The 20,270-nt window shown below is 32.1% G+C and overlaps 1 protein-coding gene across 9 annotated transcripts in view; it reads right to left on the bottom strand.

The window, feature by feature from the left end:
• Positions 1-20,270, bottom strand: part of GPCPD1 (glycerophosphocholine phosphodiesterase 1) — a 102,615-nt gene that overhangs the window by 55,838 nt on the left and 26,507 nt on the right. For all 9 annotated transcript variants that reach the window (XM_072634407.1, XM_072634408.1, XM_072634403.1 and 6 more), the window contains 7 exons: positions 18,766-18,807; positions 16,304-16,427; positions 11,933-12,161; positions 10,494-10,656; positions 9,004-9,136; positions 6,293-6,347; positions 2,462-2,554 (listed from right to left, as the gene is read on the bottom strand). In XM_072634407.1, the coding sequence (XP_072490508.1) occupies positions 2,462-2,554; positions 6,293-6,347; positions 9,004-9,136; positions 10,494-10,656; positions 11,933-12,161; positions 16,304-16,427; positions 18,766-18,807 (839 nt within the window). The remainder of the gene's footprint in view (positions 1-2,461; positions 2,555-6,292; positions 6,348-9,003; positions 9,137-10,493; positions 10,657-11,932; positions 12,162-16,303; positions 16,428-18,765; positions 18,808-20,270) is intronic.

Genomic DNA, 20,270 nt, shown 5'->3' on the forward strand with positions numbered 1-20,270 from the left:
AAGAAGTGCTGCTGTAGAAAGTACCACCATCCTCTCAATCACCCAGAATTGCAACTTAGGAGTCACTCTGACCCCTCACTTTCACCCTGCCCCCATCTCCAATCTTTTGATCTCCAAGAGATTCCAACTTCTTTCCTGTGACACTACCACAATCCTGGTGCAGACTTTTATCACTTCATGAGGCCAGCTATTGCTTGCTGGTTGACCTCTCTGCCTCAAGTTTCTCCTCAATCTAGTCCATCCTTTGCTCAGCTATCAAAGTGATCCTGGAGGCAGTTAGAAATCACATTGGCTAAAGAGCACAGAACCTAGATTCAGAAAGATCTCTGCCTCAGTTTCCTCAACTGTAAAATGGGGACAATAATAGATACTTCCCAGGGTTATTAGAGGGCTCAAATGAGATAATATCTGTAAAGTGCTTGGCACAGAATAGGCTCTTAATAAATCTTTCCTTCCTTCATTCCTCCTTGCTTCCTAATTCAGTAGACTTCAGCAGCTCTTTATTACCTCTACGTTCACATATAAAATCCTATTTGGCTTTTAAAGCTCTTCACAACCTGGTTCTTTTTACTACTCAGTATTAGTTACACCTTACTCTCTCCTCTGACTCTGATTTCCTTGCTATTCTTTGCACAAAACTCACCTCTGGATTCCTTGCATTTTTACTGGCTGTCCTGAAAGCCTGAAATTCTCTTCTTCCTCATCTCTACTTCTTGGCTTCTTGATTTCCCTCAAGTTTCAACTAAAATTCCTTCTATAAGTAATCTCAGTCCTCTTTAATGTTAATGAATTCCCTAAGAGACCACCCCCAATTTATCCTACATATCTAGTGTTTATACTTGGTTGCTTGAATATTATCTCTCCCATTGGAACGTAAGTTCCTTAAGCACGGAAGACTGTCCTTTGCCTTTATTTATACCTCAGTGCCTAGTACAATGATCAGTACATAAAGTACTCAATACTTGCTTGCTGACCTGAATTGAAATGGGTTTTCTCCCAGGTCAAAAATCAAATATGTTTCTTGGAATGAGAACTTTATTCAAAAACCCTTATTAATTTTATTAATATTATTATGCATATAAATAACTACTATAATCAGGGTTACAAGTGCCCATTGCTGTGAAAGATATTCAAAACAGAGACAAAAAGGAAGACTTCCTATTAATGGTGCTGTCTTCTATATGTTCTTGTTTATAGATGACATTGGACTGAATACATCAAATCTCAGGATATTGAAGTCTTCCATATCAGATTCCCAATCAGTAAGAGTTTGGTTTGTCTAATCAATTGCACAGGAAAAGCAAAGTCATTGAATAATTCTTATTGTGTAGCTAGATCAACAGCATTTAAATCTGGTCCTTCAGCAACATATTAGAAAAAGACTGCAGATAAAGAATAAAGTGAGACTAGAATTATACAGGTGGAAGAATAATTACTTTTCTTTTTGCCTTTCATTGTATCCCTAATACTTAGAACAGTACTTTATAAATTCTAGCAGACTTACCACCCACTCTTCTTCGGAGACAAATTTGTTTTCTTGGGTCTCTCTAACTATATAAATTTGTGCGGGGGTGAGGGGTGGGGCTCCTTCTCTGCAGGAAAGGGGCTACAGCAGTATCAATATAATGCTAATATTATAATCAATAAAATCAATATCCTAGAAACTATTCTAATTGCTAATTTCCTTTGTGAAGTCCTTTCAAATTGTTCAGAGTGTGATTCAGTAATCCTGATTTTACTAAATAATTTGTATCTATATGTTCCTTTCAAACTTCAACATCTTAGGGCTAGAAAGGAGTTTATAGATCATCTAGTCCAAAGCCCTAATTTTACAAATAAAGAAAATGCAATGGTTAATTGCTTATTCATAACCATATATCTAGTATGTATCAAAGGAAAGACATATCCAAGTCTTCCAGACTCTGAGGTCAGCTCTCTATTATGACAAGTTGCTTTTTAATATAGTGGTAGGAACTGGATCTATGATTTCATTGCTGAAGGAAAATTCTGGGTGAGGAAACCCACTCTACCAATGTAGATCAGCACCTTCGCTGAAACTTATAAGAGTCTAAGTTACTTTCCAGAACACTAACAAATTAAGTTACTTGCCTAGGGTCACATGGCCATATGTTAGAAGTGTAACTTGAACTCAAAATCTGAACCTGGAGGAAAAGGAAAGAAGAAGACTCTATCTTTCTTTCTCCTATACTCTGTCCTTGCTGTTTCAGTGTACTGTTTGGTATTAGCATCAGTATTTTCCTCCAAAATAAAATATTCAAAGAAGAAAATAAAATGAAAAAGAATTTGTTTTAAGTCAAATACCCTGGAAAATACTATTCATCTGGCATTTGAGAAGAATTTATTTCATGAGGAAATTCACTACATTTTTTTGAAAAGCTAACTATCATGAAAGGACAATTCACTGGTTCTTAATTACTTTCATAAAACAATCTTAGCATACCTTTTTCATAGTCAAGCAACAAGTGAGATCATGATACACAACAGGTACAAAATCCTTTGATAGATGAACATCAAATTCTACATAAGCTGCACCCTAAAAAAAAAACAAGTGATTAAGCATTAAGGCAAATCTTATGGTGCTATCGGAAACCTTAAAATTTACAGAGCAGTACAGATGAAAAATTAGGATATGATTTAGTTTATATGTACAAATTTATTGTGTAATTTTAGAAGAGAAAAGTCACTACCATTCAGAATTATTATTACAGACAAAGCTGTTATTAACAACCTTGCTATTATTACTAAAAGTTAAGGACAATAAGAATACTTAAAAAAAAAACAGTTCATGCTACATAACAATGAAAATGTTGAGATAATGCATGAGGCATAATGTGGAATACGAAAGCAAAATTCAGGTTGCACATATTGTCTGTGACACATACCATGAATCACTCCAAGAGTATAAATTGTAGACAGGTTGCTAAATTTGACGTCACTTGAGTTTTACACACACACACACACACACACACACACACACAATGATTAAATTAAAAACATAATACTGAATTTAGTTTCTACAGGTTGCTAAATTTGACGTCACTTGAGTGAGTTTTACACACACACACACACACACACACACACACACACCCATGATCAAATTAAAAACATAATACTGAATTTAGTTTCTGCTGAGTAAAACTGATGGTTTTAACTGATGCAAATTATTAATACCTTGTATTTTAATGGTTTGAAGGAATTTCAGTCGCATTTTACACTAATGATAAACTAAAGCAAGCACAAATTTAAGAAGAGCAAGTAATGACACTAAGAATGAGAAAATCTCCTAAAAATTTTGCTCTGTGGTCAGATACATTTTTTTCTGAGTTCTGTTTTTGTAATTCTAGACAGTAATGAATTTAAATTAATCTTTGTTCAATTCTAGTCTTGTCTACCAAGCATCATACTTACTCTCCTGTAGATATTATCTTGCTTAATTTAACAAAGAATGTAATAAACTTAAAAGATGCCAATAAACAACAAATTCCAGCCAGTCAACATATTTCTACTAATCAAGAATATTCCTGAGTCAAAATATAACTGTTCAAGAATATTTTAAAATAATTCCCAATGCAATGTCACCTTGACATTTTGATAGACTCATGACCTCCGTGTGGATGCTCCCTTCAAAAACCCTTCTGTATAGATCACTGCATTTCAGTGCCTATAAATGCACCACTTTAGGTAGGAAAAGAGGACATAAAAGAATGTGATGTTTTAGTCTGAGTTCAAGTAAGAACAGCACCAAGGACTATATCCTAAGTGACAAAAAGTAAGAAGAGGGTACCTGTCAGCCAAAATTGTCCCTGATATTCTAAGTCTCTCTCCTCTCAATCATTATAAGAATTCCTGTAACCAATGATGGAGAAACATGATGGCATATAAACATTAAAAGAAAAAACTTTTCATTTATGAAAACTATTTTGTCTTTAATGGACAAGGCTGATGCCAACTACAGGTAAAAAGGGGTGTGTACGTGTGTGTGTGTGTGTGTGTGTGTGTCTTGGTGTCCCTGTGTTTGTGTCCGTTCTTCATTGCCAAAGAAGATCATGCCATCAGAGAAATAATGACATCATTTGCAATTGACTTTGTTTTGAGTGAGGGAGGGCTATGCAGATCACCAGCCTCACTTCTCCTCCAGAGCCATCTGAATCCAGTGACCAGATATTCTGAGGCAATTGGGGTTAAGTGACTTGCCCAAGGTCACAGAGCTACTGAGTGTCAACTGTTTGAGGTGAGATTTGAATTCAGGTCCTCCTGACTCCTGTACTGGTGCTATCCACTGCACCACCTAGCTCCCCCTACTTTCAGTACTAATTAAACATCTCTATATACTCACCATCTCATCTTGACAAATACAATTTTATAATCTATCTTCCCAACATTTTCCCCACTTATATCCTAAGTCAATTCTAATGCTTAACATTAAAAATCACTCCTCCTATTCACTAGTCATCTCGTTTTGACAAACAGGTCTTTGCAATTTACTCCCCACATTCCCTAATTCTGACATCTTAAGTCAGTTTCAAAAGCTAATGGCAAAAATCACTTTTAGCATTACCATTTATTATAATCAAATCACTTTTATTTCTCAAATCCCTTTCTCTTTAAATATACAAGGTCTACAAAAACAGCTTGGATACTCAAAAAAGTATTCAAAAATACAGTAACCTTAGAAGAACAGTTTTGCTCAAAACCCTTAAATTTTTCAGGGTAAAGATATCTTACAAGGAAGAATTCGTTACAGGTTAAACTTTAACCTCTAGAAGTGAAAAGTGAGGGTAAAGACTCATTATTTTCCTCAAAACATTTTTCCTTTTATTCAAAAGTACAAGCATGACTAATATTTGAAAAAGTTCCATGTCTCATCTCTATCAGACTAGTTTATATATCCTAATAGGTAGTAAACAGGTACAATCTATAATCAATCAATAAAGAAAAACCAAATATTTACAAAACTTTAGCTTTTTCAATATTCTTCAACTTAGCATTAGAGTTCTTCATACACATTACAAGAAACAAAATGGAAGATCCAATTTTACATAATCTCCAATCAAAGATTTATCAGTTCCTTGAAAGACTGTATTTCATTAAGTTATATGTAAAAGAATATTTTCTACAGAAATAAGACAATATACTGGCTTGATCCTCTTTAATTCTGAAATATTATAGGGAGTATTGGTTTTATTTTCCTTTTGGGAAAAATCATAACTGCCTTGCTACTGTCTTATAGCTCCAAGAGATGTCATGATCAAAAGGCAATGAAAAGAAAAAATTTCTAGAGTAGTAGTAAGGTGAACTTAGTAAGATGTTTTACTTTCATTTTGTGTTCTCTTAAGTCATTTTATCATTACAATGAATACTACACAAAGATAATTTTTTCATACCCAAAACATTAACTTAAGGATAAAATGTACAAGACTATAACTTGTATTTATAAAAAGCTCTGAAAATTACAAAATGTTGATAGTACACACTAACTGGTGCAGAGAATAAAATCAGGAATAATCATCATCTTCCTGAGTTCAAACAGGGCCTGGGCAAGTCACTTAACCCTGTATGCCTCAGTTTCTTCATCTGTAAAATGAGGTGGAAAAAGAAATGTGAAAACCATTCCAGTATCTTTGCCAAAAAAAACCCCCAAAATAGGGTCACCAAGAATCTAGCACAATTGAAATGACTGAACAATCAAAATGTAAAATCATGTACACATAACTACTGAATTCCTTAACAAGGAATAAATTCCAACTAAAATTATTGTGGCAAAGTACATATTAAAGAAATACACCTCAGTAAAACCTGGTAAACAAGTCCTGGCCTAAGTAAGATTTCAAATCATTCCTGTCACTCTTGACAAAATGGGGAAATTTAAAAACGATGGAATTCTAGAGATGCTTCATTTGGCCATTAGCAAAAAAAAAAAAAGTGGCAAATCCTTTAAGTTGAAAAAAGAGATTCAATTCTAAATATTCCTCACTTGATGACTACTCAAATTCCAAAGCATATCTAATGTTTGTAAAGGGCTTTCTTCAAAACAACCCTGCAGGTCAATGACAGAGAGTACAGTAATTTCACAGAAGAAGAAACACTCGAGAAATAATTTGCCCAAAATTTTCAGAAGTACACATTCTGATAAACATCTTTAAAAGATAAACTGGCTCCTAAAGCAATCCCTACGAATTTCTTTTTGACTCTGAGATTACTGAAAAATTTATATATCATTTTCTCTATCCCAATAGTTACAAGTTATTTAAGGGGAAAAAATTTTACATACATGACTAGCTGCACTTCTTAAAGAAGCAATTGTATTTTCTTGTACTTTAGCAAGCCTGAAATAGAGGAGACAAATCATCAGCAGACTATTTTTAAAAGTAAACACTTCTAAAAAGTCAACAATTCAAAAGGTTTCATATATAGTATATTTTAAGAATATTTTAACAATGATGTATTTATTCAAATTGATGCTAATTTTAGTAACCATAAAATAGAAATGTGACCAATTTGACTAATCTTTTTTTCTTTTGCGAAGAGATAAAATAAGCCTTCATGTGGAGAAGATACCCTAGACAAGATATAAGCCATGCTATAGCAGGAAATTATAAAGATGGGTTCTATAATGACTGCAGGATCTGTGGGAGGACAGCTGTTGGTAGATCTGTGAATTGGTACAGCCATTATGGAAAACAATTTGAAGCTATACCCCCCAAAGTCATTAAGAAGCATACACCTTTTGACTAAACAATGCCATCACTAGGCCTATTTATAAAAAAGATCAAAGACAAAATGAAAAGATCTATTTGTTTAAAAAAATGGCAGCATTTTATTTTGTAGCAAGAGAATGGGAAGCCAAGGAGGCACCATAAGAAATAAAAAATGGCATGGATTCAGAAAAGCTTAGATAGACTTCTATGAAATGATACAGTGATATGAGCAGAAATTTATACAATGACCACAGCACTGATAAGGAAAATAATTTTGGAAAACTTAAGACCTAGTGACCAATACTCCACAAGAATGATAAACAAGGATGCCTCCCCATCCTTTGGGTGGGGAAATAAGTTCATACCAAGTAATAAAACAAAAATTTGTTTTTGTTTTACTGTGCTTGTTACAAGCAAGAGCTTTTTACTGGAGGAAAGGCTGGAGAACAGTGATGATACAAATAAAAAGAACATCAAAGAATTATCTTAAAAAGAACGCAAAAGAAAAGCAAAAGGTAGTTCAGAAGGTGATGCAGGATGATCTTGGGACTACTATACTAAATTTAATATATGTTAAAAAAAACAAGCTGCATGTAAAGATTCATACTTCAATATATAATCTTTTCTGACCTTCTTTGTATATGGAAATGTTTATGTCTGATGATTTTCTAATTCACAGTAAAAAAATATGTTGCAAAGAACATAAAATTACAGAGAACTGAGAGTAATGGATGACCATTCTCAAACACTTTTGCAAAGGGAGGTGAGGATGGGAAGACACTAATCAAGGTGGCCAAGTGGGAAGAGAATTTTGGAATGGGAAGAAAGGAATGCTGATTCCCCACCTGACTGGCTTACTAATTCCAAAGCTAGTGATTTTCTTGTGGCTCCTTGATAGCTGTTTTTTTTTTTAAAGACACTAAATCTTCGATGCCAATTGATTTAAATTCCATCCCTTCCTTCCTGAATACTCTTTTCTCTCCAAGTTTTTGTGACATTGTTTTCTCTGGTTCTCCTACTGTCACAATCACTACTAATCACTCCTTAATCTCCTTCACTGGTCCTTCATCTAGGTCAAACTCACTAATAATCAGTATGTTCCTCCAAGTCTATCCTGGGCCTACTTCTTGTCTCCTTCTATATTACAGATTTCACTTAGTGATTAGGTCCCACAGGTTCTAATGTAATCTCTATACAGATGATAATATAATACATATATATTAGATACAAATACACACAGGTATGTATATATACACACATAGAAATACGTACACATGTACATACACACATATATAAATATAAATATACATATATATACATATAAATGGGAGGGAGAAGGAAGGGTGTAGTCTCTCTCCTGAGCTAAGGGAATTAGGGCAGAACATGATCCTATCCTGGAGCAGTTTGCAAAAATCTTCACAAAAATAAGGAGTGTGTGCTGCTTGTCTGTGTCTGAGTAAGACACAAAATCTACTTCAAATTAGTGTCTGTTAAATATTCCTCTACCGTCTATTTCCTATATGCAAAAGATTTTGAAGATAAAAAGGATCTGAGAGATCATCAGTCTAACTCTCTACTTTTAGAGACAAGAGAGGCAAAAAGGTTCAATGAAGTTTGTTCTTAGATCACAGAATTCTCTAGTTGTAGATTCAGGATGAGAACCCAGGTTTCCTTAAGAAATACTCCAATATTTTTTTCATTATACTCTGGAGTCTAAAAAGTAACTTACTGGGAAAGGAAAAGACAAGTATTATAAAAAGATTCTGGCTTGTTGTATACAATAAAATCAGCCTGATCTACAAGTCACAAAGACAAGTGTCCACATGCTGCCAGCTAGAAACAAATATCAGATACCTATAGATAAAAGTGAAAAAAATTCCACCTGTGTCTTCATATTCAGTACACTACTATACTACTGGGTCTTCTTATTTCTATCTCCCCTTTATCAATTCAGTAGTTGACAGAATATTTTAAAAAAAGAGACTATAGCTTCTAAAATTTTTGCTTAAGCAAAATTAAAAATTCTTAGCAGCTTATCATATAAAAAAGTACATTTAAATGCTTTAGAGTGATACACATAGTAATGAAAGAACTACTTTACATTTTAAGGAACAATCTTTTTTTTTTTTAATCTACTTGCCCCTTCCAAAATAAACCTGTGACTATTATGCAAAGGCAAACATTAAATACAGAAATTTGGAATATATGTAGAGAAATTTGATTTTCCATATTATACACTAAGCAATTTTTTTGCTTCATAACTATAAATTTAAAAAAAACTTACTTGGTAGTTGTTGTAGAGTTTCCTGCACCTCGATGTCCAACATCGAGAGCTGATCTTGGATTCCAGTACTTTGAAAATGAACACTTCATATCACAATTGTATCCTCGTAATGGCTTAATAATTATATAATCAACTTTTAGGGAAAAAAGAGAAAAAGCAAAATTATTTTAAAACATACCATAAAACTTATTCAATTAACTTATAAGTGACAAAATGTCTTATGAAATCAGTGAATAGGCAGAGAAAACTATGATTTCACTGGTTTTGATGCTCTATTCAACAATAAAAAATGCAAGCCATCCATTCCTGCTTCTACAATGTGGATCCTTTGTCTATGTCCTGCTGTTAAGTTCACCACAGTGGGGATCTGTTCACCATGCTGGAAGACTTCCTCACTTTCTCCTGTCACTGTGAGGTTATCAGAACTAGGGTTGCTCTTTATAATCATTCGCCTCCCCCCATGACCAACTCATCTCTTTTTCTATCATGCATTTTCTCTGTATCTTTTACTCCTTTTTAAAAATTCCTCATTGCTTATATACTGCACCTCACTCACAAATACTATGCACTTCCTCACTGCCTTCAATTCCTGAGAGACTATTGTGTTCTATGTCTCATAAATATACAACACCACAGGTGTAAAACTGTTATTAAAAAGATGGGCTCTTGTTTCCAGGCACAACTGAGCTCATTAAAGGAACTTTGCAATTTCCTCATTTTTGATATAATTTGTCCATTCATATTGTATTGATGGACAAGCCCTACAGGTTTTCTTAGAAGTGAGTCATAATCTGTGCAATAAAAATTCATCAGCCACTTGGTCTTTCTTGTGTAGATAATAAAGCCTAACTCCTGAATGGTTATGGATCTTTTCCAGAAGGTTCTGCAACATTCTCAGGATTCATATGATCAGCAAACAAAAACATCTAGAGAATCTCACCACCAACAAGGAGCCTCTCTATAACCTGGAATATGTTCTGAATCTCCTAGATCAGTGACAAAAATCTTTAGCAAGGGTAAGTCTCTCTGTTTTATGCATTGCTTAATGTGAGTGATCAATTATGAATAACATTTACATGGTGCACAACTACCCATCACGAAGAAGTCTTCCAGTATACTGGGTGAGGTGGATGCTATCATTAGATGCACTGAATAGATGAGGAAAATTGAGGCACAGAAGTTAACTGACTTGCCCAAGGTCACATGACAAAGAAATGCCAGAATGCAGATGTGAAGAATCCAGGTCTTCCTGACTCCAAGTACAGTACATTATCCACTAAACTACACTGCTCCCATTAAATGTATAATTAAGTGTAAAGAGCTAAGGAGATATGCCCCACAAACACCAACACTCCACACATATTTCTTATTTCCTTCTCCTTTCCCTTCTAATGCTATAATTTAAAATCAATTAAAATTATAATTTAGGATAGTAATTTTAGCTTACACCGCAAAACCTCACATAACCTCTGATTTGCTATCAGATATACCTCTAACTTTGCCAATTGCTTTTCTTGAATTCCTGCTCATGATGGGAAGTGTGAGAATTCCTGCACTTCTTTCATTTTCCGCAATAGTAGAAGACAACAGACATGCAGTACCAACATGTCCTGGAAGTGTGTCTCCCTGAACAACTGTTTCACTTATATCTTCCTGAAAAATTAAGTATTAGAACAAGTAATTAGTTTCTTTGTAAATTTTTTATAATTTGACAGTATTCCATATCAATTCCCATGACCCCTGAATATTTTAAGAGGAAGAAAACAATCATAATGCAAATCATAATGTAAAAGTGAATTTATTTCTTAAAAACGCTTAGATTAAAACTAATTAGGTTAGTTTACTTTTAACTTATTTACATTTATCTCAGGTTCTATTAGCTGTACTTGCAAACATCTAATTCTGTCTGTTATATTCAATTGATAACCATGAACTCCTATTAAAATTCATAAATAATTAATTTACAGAAAAATTTCTGATTGAAGTACCCTCTGCCCAGGTAATTTTGTGTAGCTTCCCAAAGGATAGCTATGTGATATGGTGTAACCAGGTATGCTAAAGAAGATACTTCTTCTTACTGGCAGGCAGAGAAGGTCAGAGGCAGATAACAGGCAAGGTATACATTAAAAATAACTGGTAGGCCCAACAACTACAAGCATATAAAGAAAAGCCAGCACTCCAATATGTATCTTGGTTCCCTACATCTCAGAGACTGCTAAGAGTGGACGAGTAGTAGTAATAGATTATTTTTCTATCAGTTGAGGTAAATTTCATTTTATTTCTGAGTCACAGAGTACCTAACTCGTGTGTATTCTATCTCTTGAAACTCATCTGTCTGACTTGTCTAAGTTTTAATTGTAAACATTAATAAATATTTGTTTTGAGAACTAGGCTTTCATTGCCAAAAAACCTCTCGTAGTTACATTATAGAGAGCATAGTCTATATCCTGTGTGTTTAACGCATTTATTGTTTGCAAATCTATAATCCACATATATAATGTATGAAATATATACAAACCACACTTGGATCTTATTGACATAAAATTTTTCCAGATAGGTAGATATCCATCTGGCAAAAGCTGGAACCATTTTAATTCATTTCAATTCAACTCAACAATTAATCATCAACAGACATTTACTAAGTGCCTACTATGTGCTGTGGTGAGAAATATAAATACAAAGAATAAAACAATACCTATTCTCAAGAAGCTTACATAATATAAGAATAACAACTATATATATGTGTAGGAAATATAACATAGTTAAATGTAACACATAATACTTTGCTTCTCAGGATTAATTTACACGATTTTGACCTTTTCAGTTGTACAAAGTTAAGAATTTATTAAAAATCACATACTGAAAACACACACACCTACAAATAACACTAAGTTCTCATTGGTGAGCAGGTATACTTAAAATTACTCACTTCAAAAAAGTCAAAGATCAATTCCAAATTATCTGGCTTCATTGTTTGTACATGATATTCTGTCCATCGATCAGGCTGCAATCCATAACCACATTCTGGCTGAGAATGACGACATTTGAATTCATTATCACTTACTAAAGATATCTCTAAATTTTTTGCCAGTTTGTGATGAATAGTGGGAGATAAGCAATCTTCATCATCTTCTGGGCCTTCTAATGTCACTTTTACCCTATAAACCATGAAAAAGTGAAAAAAAATTAAATTTAGCGTAAGAGAAAAACCCTATACAAAATTCTACATACACAGTTAAAAACTAGAAGTACTAAAATATCTGACCTCAAAATGGCAACATATTACATTAACTATACCTTTAAGATAAAGAAGAGAAATTATATTTCTTGCATGCATGAAGGAATACTGCAAACTAAGGTTGAGGCGCAAATTATAGTTTTACAGCATACTGGCTTGTTTTCCTACATACACACCTGAACAACATGACAGTTTTGTTGTGCTGTTATTTTTTTTCTAAATTCAATTAAGTTACAATAATGTTAACTCTGCTGTCGCACATTAAAGCTCTCTAAATTCTAGTTGACCTGTCATTCATTATGAGAATTTCATACACTTAACTGTTTATATGTGCATAGATTCAACACTGAAACTATGTGTGGGTATCAAGTATTTCAAAAGATGACATGAAAATGGGTAACTAAAGTGAGTACCAAATAATTTTAACATATGACATGGGTTTGAAGGACTAAAACTCAATAGTCTTACTTTTGTGACAGATACTTTTTGGATTCAATTGACTCAAAAATGATATGATTGAAAAAATAATCTTGAATCTGTGTAAATTAAAAACAGAATCAAGCATACATAATTTGTGGGCTAACTGAAACTGATACCAAAGGCTAGTTACATAAGACCTGCCTTCTATTAATTATACTGTTCTGTAAATCAATTTTCTATATAGTTTGTGACAACAAAAAGGAAGTCAACTACAAATTTTTGTCTTTAAATTTTCATTACATATACAATTTATATTTGAAATCAGAGTATAATTTAAAAGTTTCTATTAATTATACAACAATAATTAATCATTTAAGAACCAATGGCTGACAAGCTAAGTAATTTCAATGAATTGATTCATGTAACTGAATTGGTAGCATGAAAAAATCCCACATAAAGTAAGAACAGAATTATAACTATATCATCCACTCAATTTTAATAAATGTTAACGTCTATCTCCAGAGCTAACAAGCTTTGGAGGAGCTTCTCAAGTATGGTACTATGGCTATCACTCAAATGAAAGCTAATGTAGCATTTTTATTTCAATCTCGTAAACAAAATCAAATTCCTCAGAAATGGAATGCTCATAAACAACTGAGAAAATGGTGACACTTGCTATAGTGTTCCTAGGACACTAGAATGTATGGAAATTCTTCTATGACAATAGAACTCACTTAAATGGACAATAATTCAAATATTCAACAGTTACAAAATAACAGATAAAAAGTCTAGTTGATAAAATTACCTTTAAAAAAAGCCATAACTCTCATGAGGGAATAAACAAGTTTCAAAAGAATGCTATTTTAAAGTATATTACTATTATTTATAGAAAAGTAGCCTAATATAGACTCTATTTGTTTATTTGTACTAAATACTGTGATACTCTACCATAAAGGGAAATTTCCTCCCCAAACAAGGACCTTTAGGTCTAGAATTTTATTTAAAAATCCTAAGTTGTTTCCTACAACTTTAAAATCCATAACTCACTGAAAAATATCATACTATCTGGAAACCCTATTTTGTTCCCAAATCTGGCTTGTATAAAACTTAAGGGTCAGTCTACAACTATACTCAAAGAAAACAATAAAGTGCTAGAATACAATTGTGACAAAAACTGTAATAGGTGTTGAAAGTGGAGATTGTTTTGACTCATTGAATTTCAATGTCCTGTGTATCTAGCATAGTAACCAGCACATTGGAGGTTAATGAATGATTTATTGACCTAAACAGAAATACAAGTAAACATTTTTACATTAAGTATGCATTTATGTGTAACATTTTTCAGTGCATATCAATCTTTTTTCTAAAGAGATCTCATTTTAGAAGTATAATCTCATAATCAGATCAATAATAAAAATGGATAATGTAAAAATCAAATTTCTTAAATTTTTATGCTTCTATGTAAATTAATCTTTTCCAGAGAATGAGGATAAAATCCTTTTCTTATTAATGCAGGGGTAAATTGCTAGAATAATAAGGTATCTAATTCATTTTAGGCCAGGTTTATACCTCAATGTATTCGAATCTTAGCTATATTACTGATTTTAATAGTGAAGTACATATCTCTGCCCTAAAATAAATCAAAACACCTATGACTATCACAGACTGACTGTCATTCCTTTAATAGACAATATTCATAAGTTGCTATAGCAAAAAAAAATTATCTGGTAATTAATCTTTTGGCCTCTCCAAATTTAGCTAGCCTAGGCCTTGGATGACAATAGTGTCTGTGATCAATCATAAGACCCTAAGATTTTCCAATTTGGTAGAACATAACACCATTGGCATAGCCTTGAAGAACTCAGAAGTTATCTCCAAGTCAGCATGAGATAACGGATGGGCCTATAAAATGGGACTAGAAATACTTGTACTATCTTAGATGCTAATTAATGTGTACTTTCTACATTTCAGTGTGGGAAAAAAATCCTAAGTTTATGGGTAACTAAGGAACCAAGATCTTCTCTTACTTTCTGTCCTAACTTGGAACTTCACTAGTAAGTCACTACTTTAGAAGAAGATAACTTATTTACTTTGTGCCATAAAACAGATAAATAGAACTGATCTTACAAACTTTATTCTTATAAACTACTTCACATTAAGCATTTTATAGCTAAAAAGAATTTTTTGAGATTATCTAATCAAAAGCTCATTTTATAGATGAGAAAAAAATGAGGCTCATAAGTCAAGAAATTTACCTTAAGAATTAGTGCCATGAATATGACTAAAATAAGTCTCTTGATTCTATTCCAACTTTTCTTTCGTAATAGCATACTGCCTCTCTTTGGGGTAATTTTTTAACCACTTTATTATAATACTTTTAAAATCTACCAAGATTTAGACAGGGAAATATAACATGCAAACTATTTTGATTCACCATAACTAGAACATTATGGGTATATTTTTATGATAGAAATCTTACAAGTATACTCTTCATAGTCATAAACCAATATCATTTTGTATCCCAACAAAGGGGTAAGATAACAAAGTGGTTACAATAATCTGTTTTTAAAGCAACTACACTAATTTTGATCTTTATATACTTTAGTGACTAAAAGAAACTCATGTTTCCCTTTACTGTATTTTCCTAATCTACTCAGCAGTGCATAAGTGAATAATAAAAATGCAAATAGCAATACCTCTTTTAAAAAAAAAAATTAGGTAAAGGATTTTCAATACTGCAGAATAATGTAGATGTAATCTTATTTCAGTCTGACAGGTCAGCCATCAAAATTTATGTCAATGTAGTTCACTCTTTTGAAAATAATTGATAGTTAAGAAAGAATAGCACTATAATAATCAAGATTCCTTCAAGTTTCTTTCAGCACTCTACTGTTATATGATCTTCATTCAGTAGGACTCTTAGTTGCACAGAATTTAAAATGTATTGGGGGTCATTATTTCTCAGGAAACAATACCTTTCTTTAAAAAGTTTGGGTATTCACAACGTACAACATAATTTTTAAAAAGCACAAATTCACTTCTTACTTGGTTACATATGCAGAGTTTCAGTTCTATTTCTCAAAGTTACTGTTCAGTATTACAAAATGCTAACAAATAGCTTAATACTGGTATTAACAGCAACCTTCTATTTTAATCTTACAATGAGAGAAGCCATCCTACAAAAAAATTCAAAACACACAATGAAGGATTATCCTAATATTAATTTTTCCTACTGATTTTATTATGTAAATTATGACAACACATTATTTAAGTTGCTCTCCTAAAGAAAGTTAAGCTAAAGATTAGAGACTTAATGTGTATGTGCACACACAAACACACTCAATATTTAGTTACCACAATTTCTAGTCAGAGAATCATTTAAGTATGATATGATGGCAACAATGTGTAAGTAAAAGGAAGACCAAACGACAAGTATCTTCTTTGATATTAAAAGGATTAGGAAGTTACTTGATAATAGAAATAAATTCATAATATTATCTACAAGTGCTATTCTTTTGGTTTACCAACTACAAAAAATAAAAACCATTCTGTTCTGAACACTAGAAAATGAAGGATAAAAATGTTAACATACTCTAAAATAACCACAAATTTTTGCATCTTATGACAAATATATGGTCATACCTAAACCTAGATTTTTTAAATTTTTTCTTGGATATCATGACAGGTGGTCTTGTAGAATAATGTAGACGTAATCTTATTTCAGTCTGACACGTCAGCCATCCAGTATCCAGATTTTCAACACCATCTAGCAAAGTAAACATGATGGAGAGCAGTAATTGTTACATGAAAACAACAACCACCACCTGAGATACCCAACAAGTACTCAAAGTTGTAATTACAAAAGTATCAATTTAAAATACAGGATGGAGCTTTAAGAATGGCACTTCACACCAAAAAAAGGACATCAGTAAACATGTAAAACCACTAATTAATTAACCACACACTACAAACTGAAAATAGCTGAGATTGGGTAGGCATAATTCATGAATGCAATGGATTTATCCAAATAAGGAGAAAGAATAATCACATATTTATAGTTCATTACTTTTTTACATTAAGAGTGCTATCATGAAGTGCATGATGCAGTTGAATGATTTCAGCCATTTTAAAAGAGTAAAAAAAAACTTAAATTTAAAACAAAAGCATTTGGATGTCATCTGTTTTTAAAAGAGTAATCTAGAACCTGCCACTAATTCAACTTTAATATTGTATTCACAAAAGGGAAGAAATAGTATAGCTGCATTAATATATTCCTTTAACTAAATCCCTAGATGCTTTTAACCAAAGCTTCTTTAATACAATCCAATCAGGTACAGGTGAACTGACTAAGGGTCTGCCAACTGTAAATTACTTCCACAAGGAATACCATATGGTTATTTAATGGCATTCAAAACTACCCAGATATCCTGACTTCCAATTCAGTGTTCCATACCATGATATGTTATTTAAAAACTTAAATAGATTAAAATACAACTTGGCAGATTTGAGACTCTATGTTCCAAGATGGTGGTAGATCTGGCAATTCTTCCACAGTATCTCCTCTCACACTTTTCGGATCATTCATTTCAAATATAAGGTATTACAAATAATAAAATAAAAGTAACTACTGAACTGCATAATTTCACATTGCTTCATACAATTAACATGATCATATGGCAGAACTACAATAAGAAAGCACTGTACAAGAGCTAAAAAAAAAAAGACTTAATAAATTCAGCAAGTTCTTTTGAAAAACTGTCAAGTACCTTTGAACTAAGATTTTTCACCAATGTCAAGTTCAACAAAGTTTTCTTTTCAAAGACTCTTAAGAGATTTTTTTGGCCATTCTCAAACCAAAATTTAAAATAAATGCAATTAGATGTCATCTGTTAGTTTAAAATTCTTTTTAACTTTGTTTCATAAGTGAACCCAGAGGAGATAAACCAATTACTCAAAAGAGGTCTGACTCTGGAAAACAAATTGGCAGTCATCCACTTCAAACTAGAACATTACAATAGAAATGTGACATCATATGTATTAACATTTGGAGAAACAGAAAAATCATACAATTAAATCTCTCCATCAAAAAACTTTGTAAATTATATTTTATGTATAATAGCTAACTTGCACATACCTCAAAGGAGGCTAAGATATAACACAAAAATTTAAACAATTCAAATATTTCAGGCCAAAATTTTGATGTAATATCTAGGGGAAACTATTTTATCTCTTCAAATTCTTCACCAATCAAATGCTACACACTCACCCACCCCTAAAGTAAAACCTCAATTAACTTAAATCTTCCATCAGATATTGTCCTGGATGCTAAAAGCAAAATCACGCTACAATGAGAACTAAAAAAAATACTACTTCAAGGTGACGGCCTAAAGACCGTGTTTATTCAATGCAACATTTCACAGCAGTACCATCAACAGTATGGTATCATAACTGATATTCAGCATAATAAACCTTACTCATTACAAAATCTTTAACTTTAAAAAGTCAAGTATTTCAGTATAATGCAACTAAGATAGAAAACAGAATATGATTGCTTAGCAAAATATCAACAATATCTGATATAAAAAGCATCTTTTGTTTATCTGCCAATTTAAGAGAAAAATTCAACTACCCATTATTCCCCATTAAAATAGCATTTTACAAACAAATATGTTGAGTATATACACATACAGGCACATAAAAATTCACCTTAACATTTGCAAAATATAATCACCTAAATGTTCAAACGTTAGTAATAAATGTTCAAACATTAGTAATAAATGTTATCATAGGATTATTATGAAACACCATGTGCTCAGAGCAGAATGCAATTAATTTATAAATTACCTACTGATTAGCTTCTTGAAACCAACAAGCTGCACGAATATCAAAGATCATGAAGCTTTTTTTAAAAAGCAAAATTAGTAACGCAAAATAATGGACATTCCTATGCCATAGTAAAATCATTTTTGCCTGGAATTATTCAATATTTCCAAAAATAGTAATAATTATAAGCAAATCGATCATTTAAACTATTTACTTAAAATGAAATTTAAGCTTTTTCATATCATTTAATAACATACTAAATCTAAGTAAGTCTCACTTACTGTGGATTCCAAACTGTCCATCATCAACAGTGCTTTCATTTTCTAAAAGTAAAGGGAAAATAAGTAGAGAAATATAATTAAAAGTCACAATTTATACAGAATGAACAACTATGGTAATTACCTATCTTATTTCTAATGACCTTATCTAATGAATAAGCATATTTATTGATGCCCTCAGTAAAAGATTCTTTTTCTATTGAAATTCTTAGCCATCCCATCTTCCCTTGGTGGCATAAGAAATTACCAAAACAGAAAAAGGAAGCATGGCAGAATTTCCTGCAACAATAAAGGGTTCCACCCTCATGATATTAGAGGATCAGAGATTTAAAGCTAAAAGGAACCTAGGTCATTGAATCCAACATTTTCTCCTTTTAGAGATAATGAAAAGTAGGCTGAATAGAAATAGTGATCTTTGTACTACATTGCCTCTTTCTGATTGGATTTTAAACACCAATGTGCACAACCAAAGCATTTCTTGAATTTTTTTAATTTGATAAAAGAGGAAATAAAATCTATGATTTTTTCTAAATGAAAGATTTGGCATAATTAAAATGCTTATTCTTATTAATGATATCGATCCTATCTAAAATTCTACTTTCCACTGAAATGCTATCTTCTATATCTAACCAGAGTTTTAAAAAAAAATCTTAGAAATAATACATACTTACCAATACATGCAATAAAACTGTGAGAAAAACTGCATTTAATAAGAAACCCAAAATTTATCCTAAAATAATCCGCTTTCCTGACAGAAATAGTAATTAGGTAAGAAAGACTGCAAACTTCCAACTTCCAAGTAAAAACAGTAATTTCTTATTATACTGTGATGATAACATCAACTAGTTCTTTTTAGTGCTTACTCTCTACCCCCAAATGCAGAATTTTTCCCCCATGTAAAAATGTGTATCCTATGTTTGAAAAATACAGAATTAAAAATCAAATACTGTGCTTTCTCTAGAAAAATTCTCTAGAATATTTCACATGGCTCTCAAATTTAACTGTAGAGTTTACCAGAATTTAAAAGTTAAATCTCTTTAAACATGACTAAAACAAATTTCCATTTATCATATGACTTTTGAAACACATAATATCTGTCAGTACTTGAACTCTTGATTACATGTTTATTTAATGTGCAATGTTGATGTTTTCCAGCCTCAATATAGGATTACTATAGTTACACAGATATATGTATATATCTTTAAAATATTTCCCAAGGTCTTAACGCTCAAAAATTAAGAAAATCCAATAATGAGGATGGAAGGTGACAGATCAAAAATAATGGAAATGTCATCTTTACTGCCACGCAGAAATATTCATGGTTTCCAAAACTGAAGTAGTAAGCTATTTATTACCTATAAATTCTAAAGTCCACAAACTAACTAGCAAACAGACAACTATAAGTAAAGAGAGGTAGTAATTTAAAATACGTGAAATAAACTTCAATGTGTCATATAAAGTCAGTACAAAAAAGTATAAACGTTTATTTGAGAATAAAGGTCTTAAGT

The sequence above is a fragment of the Notamacropus eugenii genome, chromosome 1 (assembly GCF_028372415.1).
Source record: "Notamacropus eugenii isolate mMacEug1 chromosome 1, mMacEug1.pri_v2, whole genome shotgun sequence".
NCBI classification, from domain to species: domain Eukaryota; kingdom Metazoa; phylum Chordata; class Mammalia; order Diprotodontia; family Macropodidae; genus Notamacropus; species Notamacropus eugenii.